The sequence below is a fragment of the Armigeres subalbatus genome, chromosome 3 (genome assembly GCF_024139115.2).
Source record: "Armigeres subalbatus isolate Guangzhou_Male chromosome 3, GZ_Asu_2, whole genome shotgun sequence".
Taxonomy (NCBI): Eukaryota; Metazoa; Arthropoda; class Insecta; order Diptera; family Culicidae; genus Armigeres; species Armigeres subalbatus.
In genome coordinates, this window is record NC_085141.1 from 345319596 (window position 1) to 345332088 (window position 12493).

At 46.5% G+C, this 12493-nt stretch overlaps 1 protein-coding gene across 12 annotated transcripts in view; it reads left to right on the top strand.

Moving 5' to 3' along the window:
* The window catches only part of LOC134222531 (exostosin-1-like), a 125779-nt gene continuing 113286 nt past the window's right edge, over positions 1 to 12493 (top strand). For 2 of the 12 annotated variants that reach the window (XM_062701685.1, XM_062701686.1), the window contains exon 1: positions 23 to 2175. In XM_062701685.1, coding sequence (XP_062557669.1) covers positions 1565 to 2175 — 611 coding nt within the window. In that variant the 5' untranslated portion in view covers positions 23 to 1564. The other 10 variants (XM_062701696.1, XM_062701695.1, XM_062701687.1 and 7 more) reach the window with 10 other exon arrangements.

A 12493-nucleotide genomic window follows, 5' to 3' on the forward strand; every position in this document is an offset into this window, starting at 1 on the left:
AATCAGTCTTGTTCGGTACGTCTTTTCTGTCGCATCTTGTGGCCAGTAGTAGTGTATGCGCGAAGAAATTCGTGACACAGACGGTGTTTTTTCCTTCTTCTACTGGTGTAGTGTTATGTTTTCTTTTATAAATGAGAAGGGAAGTGTATCGAAGGAGTACAAATCTGTATTTCTGCGGGATTAATTGTGATGGATGGTTTTCCGGCGGAAGAAATTAGACTAGCAATGATGAAGAGGTTGATAGTGAATCAAAAGCAGTGGAAGTGCGTCTCTATCCTCCAGTGACGTGTAAAGATCGTTCCGGAAATTGTGGTGTGTTGGAATGAGAAAACTTGTAGAAGCTCAGTGATTAGGTGCTGGGCTAGGCCCTGGAAGATTTCGGTAAAGTTCAATTCCACGTCCAGTGAAATGATTATGCCCCGGGGATTGTAAATCCCAGTGAAAAAAGCAAAAACGCCACTCCAAATTATGAAAAAGAAGTGGTGGATCCCCAGTTCCAGTGCAAAATGTTGAGAGTAAATAAATATAAGTCAAAATATGACGTGATGCGTAGTGCAGTGATTCTACAGCTGGTCAGAGCGGACGTGTTTTCTGCAGCACTGTCTGTCGTGGAGTGGTGATGGCTTGCAACTGCGAGCGGAAATCATGGATGAATGTTATTCCAACACATTTGATTGCTGAGATGTTTACCTGCAGTAGCGGATTCCGGGCGAGCGGAATGTAAACAAAGCCAAAAATAAGTAATACCTCCCATAAAGGCGACAGCCGCAGCAGTCAGTAGAAGGAGTTTGAATGACCGTAGAATGAGGGGATGATTAAAAATCGATACTGGTGTGTTGTATACTAAACAAAAATACTACGGTCAGTGCGCGGCGTTTTTTTTTTCGGGGATGAGCTGAATTATTCATGTGTAAAGTAGAATTGTTTGAAATTGGTGCAGTTTTTGTCGTCAGGCAGCAATAACCGGGAAACATGTTATCTAGTGTCAATACGTATACCGAAAGGCGGATAATCTCTACGTGATATCTGTGCACATAGCTGTTGGTGAAGTTGCTTAATTATGAAATAGGAATAAATGTTTGTGTTTCATTATTTATCGAGAAATATCTGCGAAAGTGTCGGTGAAACTAGTGAAATGTATAAAAAGCCTGCTGCAACACGATTCGCATTTGTTGGCCTGTAATTACGCATTGGAATCTCCGGAAAATGCTCGAATTGCCTGTCCCGGTGCAACGATACTCAGAATTAAATAATTCAATGTATAACAATTAATCTCCGGAGCTGCAGCTGTGCCCGTAAATATTTAAGCACCCACACTCAGAAAAGCTCCCGCCAATCCCTTTATCCAAAATGCAAGCGAAAAAGCGCTACATACTCGTGATAATTTGCTGTGCATTTCTCGCATATTGCTACTTTGGTGGATATCGGCTCAAATGGCTCCAGAAACTGTTTGCCATAAGCGTTCGCAAGAACCCATCTAAGCTCCCACCATATCAACAGCTGTACTATCAATTCCCCGACTCTCCAGAAGCGCCCGTCCAAAACTCACATTCCATTCCAGACGATGAGCTGTACGCTCATCCTTCCTATGAATCTAAATACATCGGTGACTCACTTCCAACTCCCATCCGCACTTGTCGCATGGAAACATGTTTCGACTTCACCAAATGTACTGACCAGAACTTCCTGGTCTACGTTTATCCACCGGAACCGCTCAATTCCCTTGGTGCTCCTCCTCCCATCAGTCCAAACTATCAGAAAATCATCTCAGCCATCCAGGAGAGCCGGTATTACACCGCCGACCCGGAAAAAGGCATGTCTGTTCGTGCTGGGCATCGATACGCTGGATCGAGACTCGCTAAGCGAAGACTACGTACGCAATGTTCCATCTCGGCTGCAACGGCTGCCACACTGGAATGGTGGCCGTAACCATATCATATTCAACCTTTACTCCGGCACATGGCCAGACTACAACGAGAACGGGCTCGGATTCGACACGGGGCAGGCAATCCTGGCGAAGGCCAGCATGAGCGTGCAGTCACTGCGGCCAAACTTCGACGTGAGCATTCCGCTGTTCCACAAGCAGTTTCCGCTGCGTGGCGGCAACACCGGTTTCGTCGCTAGTAACAACTTCCCAGCAAACAAAAAGTATCTGCTGGCGTTCAAGGGAAAAAGGTAGGTGGAGAGCACATTTTAAATTTTTACTTAGAACGTTATGTATCTTGTCTCCAGGGGAGAATAGCAAAATGCTGTCTGAAAAGAAAAATTCTTACAAAAACTGCAGTCAGCGAATCTCTAGAATTAAAAAAGAGAAGTCTATGCTCAAGAATGTATTTGAGAAGAAAATGTACAATTACTTTAAACAAATTTAACGTCAACAGTAAGGTGGACCTCACTTATGTAAAAAAAATTAAAATATTTGTTTCGAGACGTATAATAATATAATACCTCCTAAATATAGAGTTGTTTGCTCCCAAAAGCTACTGTAAAAGTTTCAGCCAGATCCGTCTAGTCTAAGTGGGCGCTCAAAAAGCCTGAAGTTTATGTAGGAAAAATTGACTAAACTTATTGAAAAATGCATACTTTCCTCCTCGACGAGGCTGACCGTATCCTAAGAAGCGTGCCCTGCACACCGGCCTCTCCCAGTGGCGCGAGTTCACTGGCACGGAGCCAAAAGCTGGCTGATGCCGCCAGCCAAGATAAACAAAACCATAGCCATACGGTTCCGAAGAGGAGACGACACCGAGAAACTAGGAAGGTCGGTCATCGAATTAACCAGCACACGCTTCCCGAACCATGAAATTCGATACACTGACGGTTCCGAATTCAGTTGATGGGTCGGCTTCGGAGTATCCGGCCAAAACCTTCCAGTGCAACATCTTTTCCGCCGAAGCCGCCGCAGTTTTTGTCGCGGTCACTCTGCTGGCAAACAAATCCATCGTGGTTTTCACGGACTCCGCTGGTGTGATTTCTTCCGGACTCCGCTGGTGTGATGCCCTACCCAGTGTGGGGCACCAAGGGTTACCTTACTCCTGTTCCCTCCCGCCGGCCGACGTTAAAAAATGGACAAAGAGCGTCGTCGGCCAGGATTGGGCTTGCATTTAGAACACAAGCCTCTCACTAATTTTGCGAAAAATCAAGGGCTCCACCGGCTCGTGAAACGATATTGCTGCTCCGAAAAAGCAGGCTTCGGACATCTTTGGTGGAGGCCCTTCCGGTCCTACTGTGATCTTTGCGGAGTATTGAACAGTGTAGAACACATTATTTGCCAATGCTCCAAAAACGAATGTCCCCGAAACCTCTACGGGATTCCAGACAGTATACGGGATGTATTGGCAAATGACGCGGCTACGTCGGCAGCCATTTTCTGCTTCTGATTTATACCTCAAAGTCAAAGTCTAATTCAAATTCAAATACAAATTCAAATACATTAAAATTCAATTCAAATTCAAATACATTAAGCTTTTTACAAGATTTCGAAGATTTTTAAATGCTTTCTGCCTCCTTTCCGAGCCTCTTTTAAGGAGGCTCCCAAGCATCTCGAAAGGAAGTTTTTGAGCCTTTTGCAAGGAGCTTTAAAACAACTTGAAAGGAGGCTCCTAAGTTTCTTGAAAAAAGGATTCTGAGCCTCTTGAAAGGAGGCTCCTAAACCTTTCCAAAGGGGGCTTGCGAGAGTCTTGAAAGGAGACTCTCGAGCCTCTTGAAAGAAGGCTTCCGAACACCTTGAGAGAAGGTTTTCTAGGCCTTTGAGCCTCTTGGGAGGAGGTCTCAAAGCATTTTGAAGGGAGGTCTTTGAGCCGTTTGGAAGGAGGCGTCTGATCCTCTTGAAAGGAGGCTTCTGGGTCTCTGAAAAGAGTCTTTCGAGCTTCTTAAATAGAAGCTTCGGAGCCTCTTGTAAAGGACGCTTCCGAGCCTTTTGTAAGGCAACTTTCAAGCTAATAATAAGAAGAAGGCTTCTGAGACTCGTTAAACGAGGCTTCCGAGCCTCTTGAAAGGAGACTTCCGAGCCGCTTGAAAGGAGGCTTCCGAGCCTCTTGAAAGGAGGCCTCCGAGCCTCTTGAAAGGAGGCCTCCGAGCCCCTTGAAAGGAGGCTTCCGAGCCCCTTGAAAGGAGGCTTCCGAGCCTCTTAAAAGGAGGCTTCCGAGCCTCTTGAAAGGAGGCTTCCGAGCCTCTTGGAAGGAGGCTTCCGAGCCACTTGAAACGAGGCTTCCGAGCCTCAGAAAGGAGGCTTCTGAGCCTCTTGAAAGGAGGCTTCCGAGCCTCTTTAAAGGAGGCTTCCGAGCCTCTTGAAAGGAGGCTCCCGAGCCTCTTGAAAGGAAGCTTCCGAGCCTCTTGAAAGGAGGCTTCCAGGCCTCTTGAAAGGAGGCTTCCGAGCCTCTTGAAAGGAGGCTTCCGAGCCTCTTGAAAGGAGGCTTCTGAGCATCTTGAAAGGAGGCTTCTGAGCCTCTTGAAAGGAGGCTCTGAGCCTCTTGAAAGGAGGCTTCTGAGCCTCTGAAAGGAGGCTTCCTGAGCCTCTTGAAAGGAGGCTTGAGCCTCTTGAAAGGAGGCTCTGAGCCTCTTGAAAGGGTGCTTGAGCCTCTTGAAAGGAGGCTTCTGAGCTCTTGAAAGGAGGCTTCTGAGCTCTTGAAAGGAGGCTTCTGAGCCTCTTGAAAGGAGGCTTCTGAGCCTCTTGAAAGGAGGCTTCCTGAGCCTCTTGAAAGGAGGCTTCTGAGCCTCTTGAAAGGAGGCTTCCTGAGCCTCTTGAAAGGGTGCCTGAGCCTCTTGAAAGGAGGCTTCCTGAGCCTCTTGAAAGGAGGCTTCTGAGCCTCTTGAAAGGAGGCTCTGAGCCTCTTGAAAGGAGGCTTCTGAGCCTCTTGAAAGGAGGCTTCCTGAGCCTCTCGAAAGGAGGCTTCTGAGCCTCTTGAAAGGAGGCTCTGAGCCTCTTGAAAGGAGGCTTCTGAGCCTCTTGAAAGGAGGCCTGAGCTCTTGAAAGGAGGCTTCTGAGCCTCTTGAAAGGAGGCTTCTGAGCCTCTTGAAAGGAGGCTTCTGAGCCTCTTGAAAGGAGGCTTCTGAGCCTCTTGAAAGGAGGCCTGAGCCTCTTGAAAGGAGGCTCTGAGCCTCTTGAAAGGAGGCTTCTGAGCCTCTTGAAAGGAGGCTTCCTGAGCCTCTTGAAAGGAGGCTTCCTGAGCCTCTTGAAAGGAGGCTCTGAGCCTCTTGAAAGGAGGCTTCCTGAGCCTCTTGAAAGGAGGCTTCCAGGCCTCTTGAAAGGAGGCTTCCGAGCTTCTTGAAAGGAGGCTTCTGAGCCTCTTGAAAGGAGGCTTCTGAGCCTCTTGAAAGGAGGCTTCTGAGCCTCTTGAAAGGAGGCTTCCGAGCCTCTTGAAAGGAGGCTTCCGAGCCTCTTGAAAGGAGGCTTCCGAGCCTCTTGAAAGGAGGCTTCCGAGCCTTTTGAAAGGAGGCTTCCGAGCCTCTTGAAAGGAGGCTTCCAGCTTCTTGAAAGGAGGCTTTCAAGCCTCTTGAAAGGAGGCTTCCGAGCCTCTTGAAAGGAGGCTTCCCAGCCTCTTGAAAGGAGGCTTCCCAGCCTCTTGAAAGGAGGCTTGCTAACCTTCAGAAAGGAGGCTTACTTGCCACTCGAAAGGAAGCTTCCTAGCTCCTTGAAAGGATGCTTCCTAGCCTCTTGAAAGGAGGCTTATGAGCCTCTTGAAAGGAGGCTTCCGAGCCTCTTGAAAGGAGGCTTCCGAGCCTCTTGAAAGGAGGCTTATGAGCCTCTTGAAAGGAGGCTTCCGAGCCTCTTGAAAGGAGGCGTCCGAGCCTCTTGAAAGGAGGCTTCCGAAAGGAGGTTGGCAAGAGGCCTTTGAGCCGTTTGGAAGGAGGCGTCTGATTTTCTTGAAAGAAGGCTTCTGGGCCTCTAAATGGGATGCTTTTGAACTTCTTAAAAGGAAGCTTAAAAGGAAGCTTTACAAGTGGCTCGTAAAGGAGGCTTCCGAGTCTTTTGAAAGGAAACCTCTAAGCCTCGTACAAAGGGCTTTCAAGCCTTTTAGAAGAAGGCTTCTGAGACTCGTTAAACGAGGCTTGCTAGCCTCTCGAAAGGAGGCTTACTTCGAAATTTCCTAGCCGCTCCTTTCGAGAGGCTAGCAAGCCTCGTTTAACGAGTCTCAGAAGCCTTCTTCTAAAAGGCTTGAAAGCCTTTGAGAGGCTAGAAAGCCTCCTTTCGAGAAGCTAGCAAGCCTCGTTTAACGAGTCTCAGAAGCCTTCTTCTAAAAGGCTTGAAAGCCCTCCTTAAGGAGGCTTACTAGCATCTCAAAACGAGGCTTCCTAGCCTCTCGAAAGGTGACTTCCTAGCCACTTGAAAGGAGGATTTCTAGCCCCTTGGAAAGAGGATTTCTAGCCGCTTGGAAGGAGGCTTTCCAGTCTCTGGAAAGGAAGTTTACTATCTTCTTGAAAGGAGGCTTCCGAGCGTCTTGAAAGGAGACTTCCGAACCTTTTGAAAGGAAGCTTCCAAACCTCTGGAAAGGAGGCTTCCGAACCTCTGGAAAGGAAGCTTCCCAGCCTCTGGAAAAGAGGCTTCTGAGCCTCTTGAAAGGAGGCTTCCGATCTTTCTGAAAGAAGACTTCCGAGTCTCTTGAAAGGAGGAATCCGAGCTTCTTAAAATGCCTTTTGAAAGTAGGATTTCCAGCCCCTTGACTGGAGGCTTTGGATCCTTTTGAAACTAGATTTACGAGCCTTTTTCTTCGAGGTACCCCCTCGGGCGACCGAAGGTACCCCAGTTGAGTACTGCTGGCTTACATCATCCCTCATCCAAAAGAAAGGACGAACAATCCACAAGGATTTTCCGTTTGGAAGCTCATATTGGCGAGGAAGGTCAAAGCATGGCATTCCCAAGCTAGATGTCAATTCTTCAGCAGCAAGTTAACGCACCACCGGGGAACAGCGCACAAAGATACCATTACTGCGGGTCACTCGAAGATGCAGATTGGCCAGACTTCCACCACCCTAGGATAAGGAGCCATACAACGCATATTCTGGTCCTCACGGAGAAGCCGGAAGCATCATACGCCCCAACCGGAACCCTGTCATCACAATTTTTGTCTATGTTATTAGTGTTTTTTTTCTTTACCAAATTTTATCCTTAACATCACTAAGTTTATTTTAAAGTGTCTAGTTTTGATAATTAAATGTGGTAATTTTTATTCAAATCCATTCCTAATTGATGTTGAACTTGATATAATTAATAAAAATAACTCATTCAATCCCGCTCATTAGTGACATTTATAATCTTTACATTATTACAACGAGCCTGCTGCATGAAAAAACGTAGAAAAACATTACTCCCCGCCAATAGCAAGGTGTTGCAATTTAAATTAAGAGGAAGGCCGGACTCGAAGGGCCACCTTGCGAGCCAACCAAGGGCTTCGCCAGTTATTTTGAATTAAAATTACCACAATAAAAGGATTGTAATTGACGGATCTGACTGAAATTTGTACAGTAGATTCTGGGAGCAAAAGCTTTATTTTCTAGGGTACACATCTTGAATAAATGATTTTGATATCGTTCATATAAGTATGGTTCCTGCAGATCATTCAACCTCAACGATGATGGCAGCGATAGCTCTGCTAGTAAGAAATTTATTACACACAGCTGCGTAGACCTACGTTACCTTTGCGTACAACCCCTTTGGGCTGCAGCTTCGAGTTGTTAGTTTTGATACTCCTGCCATCCAACTTGCACATGACGAAAGAAAACATACAAATTACAAGCTGCTGTCGAAGAGTTGCGATACATATTCCGGTTTCACGGATGCAAGTTTTTAGGCTCTCAAACTACCATGCGGCTCCACTGCACTGGGTTGACGAGAGAAGGCTAGAGCGGTGCTCAAATTTCAGGCATTTTAAAACAAAATTTAGCAGCTTTTTGACAATTAAGAAGTTTCAAATTCAACATTCAGGCTATGGTTTGGTGTGGTCTGTTCTCATGCACTTCTTAAATTCCGGCCCCTAGCTTATGCTAGTTCGCCAACTGGCTGGCTGATTCACTGCTGCACTGCTGCACTGCAACGTGTAGTCTCGATCACTCGACGGTTATGCACCAAACTTCCTGACTCAAATCCTCCTGACTCCCCCCGGCGTCGAGGGTGGTCCACCAGTTCCGATGAAGCACACTTCTGCACTGGTGATGCCCCGGCTACTGGCGGCTATCGCAGGGGACGCTTTCACGCATTGTGCTGACCTCGTCTTCGGGTGCCCCACATACCCGAAGGGCTATCTTCTTCTTTCTTCAGCAGGTTAGCTGTTCGAGTGCCGAGGTCGGTCCGACGATTCCGGTTGACAGAAGACTTCCGGTTCACCGGCGCTCCGACGACCCGGAGCCAAACACTGCTCACTGCGCTGAATTCTCCCCAGAACTGGAACTCATTCGCTGATCTCGCCTCCATCTACGCTGCAGCTCCGACAGTATTTGCGTCACGACTCTGCTTATGAATTTCACGTGTCTTCCTCGTGACACATTCGCTCCGCGATAATATCCGCTCTTGGGACAGGCATTTCACCGGCGTCTCTTCAACATTCTCACATGTTGGACATAGCGGGGAATTGGTGTGTCCGAACAGATGTAAATACTTCCGAAAGCATTCGTGGCCCGACCGATACTGCGTCAGATAGAAGTTTACTTCGCTATGCTTTCTGTTCATCCACGTCGACAGATTTGGAATGAGCCACCTTTCCTTTCTCCGTACTTTCCCACTCCTGCTGCCACATCGTCATCGAACGAATTTTCGCCACCTTGCTCATGTTTCCGGTGTCTCTTTACTGGTAACACTCGATATCTTCCGCCAGGATGATGCAAATGGGCACCATCCGGGCGATAACGCATACTGCCTCTGACTACATATATCGTTCTATACGCACTTGCAACTCGTATGGCCAACAGCCGGAACAAACTTTTCCGCTTTTTCCGGCTCTGCTTGGTTTGCAATGCATTGCCCTAGGTAGGAGCTCCATACCGCAGTATCGATGACGAGACACTAACCAGCTGACGTCTTGAGCTGCTTCTTGGATCGCCAACGTTTGACATGATCCTTGCTATTGCGATCATTGCTTTCGCCGACTTTTCACAGGCGTGTTGAAATTTAGCCTCTGTCTTCAATTTCAATCCGCTGGATCGCCTTGCAGTTGCTGACTAATAGCACCTCCGTTTTGTGGTGCGCTATCTGTAGCTTAACTCCACTCATCCAGCTCTCGATCTTGGCTATCGCCTCTGTCACAGACGCCTCCACTTCTTCAAGTGTCTCGCCCATCACTGTTTATGACACATCGTTAGCAAAACCCACGATTTTCACTTTTCTGGGTAACCGCAGTGTCAGCACTCCATCATGCATCCCGTTCCAGAGGGTTGGGCCTAGTATGGAGCCCTGATGAACACCCGCTGCAATACGCATCGACTTTTGCCCTTCGTTCGTGTCGTACACCATGACTCTGCTCTCGAAGTAGTTCTTTAGGATGAGGCAGATATATTCTTCGCCACACGGTATCGGTGGCCACGTAGTCGGTTCGTGTTTCGGGAAGAGACTCTCCACGATTTCCTTCAGCATAACTGGGCGCATTTGAGCAGGCGTTAATGGGCCTTTGATCTTCGCCATTGAAACGCGGTACGCGTCACCCCAGGGATGCCCGTTTCAATGCAGTTCTAGCTTCCGGAACGCCGCCTTGCGCTCCTCTCTCTCTGGTTCCGTCCTCGCTCTCTGTGCCCGCCTTCTGGATCGGAGACAAGCATCGCATAGCGCACTAAGCCTCTCGTTCCACCAGTAGGCTGGACGCCAATTGCTCCTAGGCTCTAGTTTTCGCGGCATTACGGCATCACAAGCTGTTACCTTCCTTCTTATCAGTTCGTCCGCATCAACGTGCTCGAAACTGTTGTCCGGTCGAAGTGCCTCAACAGAGAGGTCCGTGTCGAAGGCATTTCGTCATCAACGAAGGACTGCAGAACGTGACTTCGATAATAGGCTAGGGAGTCTCCGTCTCTCCGAAATGTGCTTACGGAGCCTTCGTTGCACAGTCGTACATCTAGCTTCGCCAGAGCATCCTGGAGAATACACCCTCTAGTATTGATAACTCTGCTGCCCCACTCCACAGCCCAGGCATTGAAATCACCTCCCATAATTACTGGCCTTCGTCCGATCAAGTTGTCGGTTAACCGCTCTAGCATCTGGCTAAACTGCTCCACTGTCCAGTGTCCACCTTGGAGGCGCATAGCAACTGCATTCGTAAACGCTGTTGATTTTGACGATCTCGAATCCCTCACATGAACTCTCTACCACTTCTGAAATCTGCCTATAACTTGTATTGCAGCCATTCCCGTTCTATCAACCACCCAGTTGTCGTTATCACGACGAACTCGATACGGCTCTGTAATTATCGCTACATCACACTTCGTTTCTGTTCATTTCCTCCTATTTGTTATATGTTTTTGTCCCACCCATATTTTGGAAAAAAAATCCTCCTTAGAAGGAAAAAGCGAAGTGGAGAAAATTGCAGAGAATTTGTTGATAACATCATTCTCAGATCTCAATGTCAATATTCAAGGTCTCACGAGCGAGCAAACTAGTTCGCGATCTTATAGGTAAGCATTGCCTTTTAATTTTCAAATACAAAATCATATTGCTTTACTGAAACTGCATAAGGACTGTATCGAAAATAAGTTATCCACATCATTTTATTCGAATAAAATCGGATGAATTTTGAAAATTTATCAAAATTTGTCTAGCAATATATGTTAATTCTGTTTGTTAAGTTTTATGAAAAAATATAATACTGAACGAATATTGCACTCTTCCAACATTTATTCGAGCATTTTTCTTCCTGGTCACAAATCGACATAAAATTGCCTCGTTTTTTAACATGATTACTTTCTGGTTCAAATTCCGGTCATTTGATTTTGATTTTCTTCCTTTTCCGACAGGTTAGCAAACGTGTAGTATTCCCCCCGCTTGTTGACCATGATTTTTTACCTTTGGGGTGGATAGCGAAACACTTGGTCAAATTATCCACCATGATGCCCTTCTTCCGGAGCCATGTGTCCAAAACTCGAATTTCAATATCACTTTCAATTTGCGATACATCGGAAACAACAAATTTTCAACAAACAAACAAATTCTTATTTGAAACTTAACATATGAATACATCGATTGCAGGGTAAAACAAACCAATACCTTCGTGAGCTTCAGAGTAGTAGCACTTTGAAAGTGGATAACTTATTTTCGATACAGTCCTTATATGTTCCATTTGAAAGGACAAGCTGAGAAATGCTGATCGCGGTTTATTCTAATCATCATTTAATGGGTAAATGGTAACAACTACATAGGCATAAATATATCAAAGCCCTGAAGCAACTAAATTTGAAATCCAACTTTATATCTGGATGGATAATAAGAATCAGTGCATGCGCTTAACAGGTTCAGTACTGCTGGCAAATAATTATCATAATAATCAAGATAATAATTCTAAACCTAACCTAGCCTAAGTTTTCGATATGCATTCTAAGCACTAGTATTAAACTAATGGAATAAGAAATTGCACAGAAACAACAATTTGATTGATATATTGCAAAGGGAGTATAGTTTTACTTGATGTGATTGACTTGCAATTACTATTCCATATGGGACAACTCATATTTCTCCCACTTTTCTAGAACAAACTTCTCGTAAAGAATAGCATAGTACATGTGAAAATAAAGTGAAATATGGTAATAACTGAAAATTGCCAAAAAGTCAGATGTGCTCGACTTGCGGTTAGCGGCAGAATAGTTCTTACGCTAGCACATCCTCTAAAAAATGAGTACTACGGTACTCCATCCTTCTCTCTGTGACGTAGCGTCTGTTCCTTCGACTGCGTCCTCCCGCGTTTGCTGCTTGAGTCCGCCTGGCCTCCCGCCTTCCAGTGAGGCTTTGGCCCTTTTGGGAGTCATGGAGACTGATGTACGTCCCACTCCAGCCAGTTTCTCTTTACGACGTGCTGTGCCGATATGGCCCTGTTCCGGCGGATCTAAGACAGCAGGAGCTTTAGTCAGCGCTAATACGTTGCGCTAAGCGATAATACGCTCCGCTTCATTGCCTCTTAGCGTTGCTGTATCGAATTCATTTGCTGCAGATACTAGGCCTTCCGAATCTTGTGAACCATGTGCTTGATCTCCTTATGGACGTTGTTCCTCCCATCCACGAAATTGTGGAGCTCTTCCACCAATTCCTTCACTATTTTCGACTTTTGTGAGGGCTTGTTTAACTCACTCTGCCCATGCCGCTGCTGTTGTTACTGTAGCTCTACTGTCACTGGTGGCGATGATCTCACAAGCCCACTACTGGGGAACGGGTTCGCCGCTCCTGTATCTGCTTCTGTGTGTTATGTCTAACTACTCATTCTATTGAGTCCCACTCCAAACCGTTATCTCCACCCGTCGTACGTAGTCGCTTATGATCCATGGATTGTCTTTGCAAGCAGTGAGGTCCATGCTAGGGTTGACACGGGCG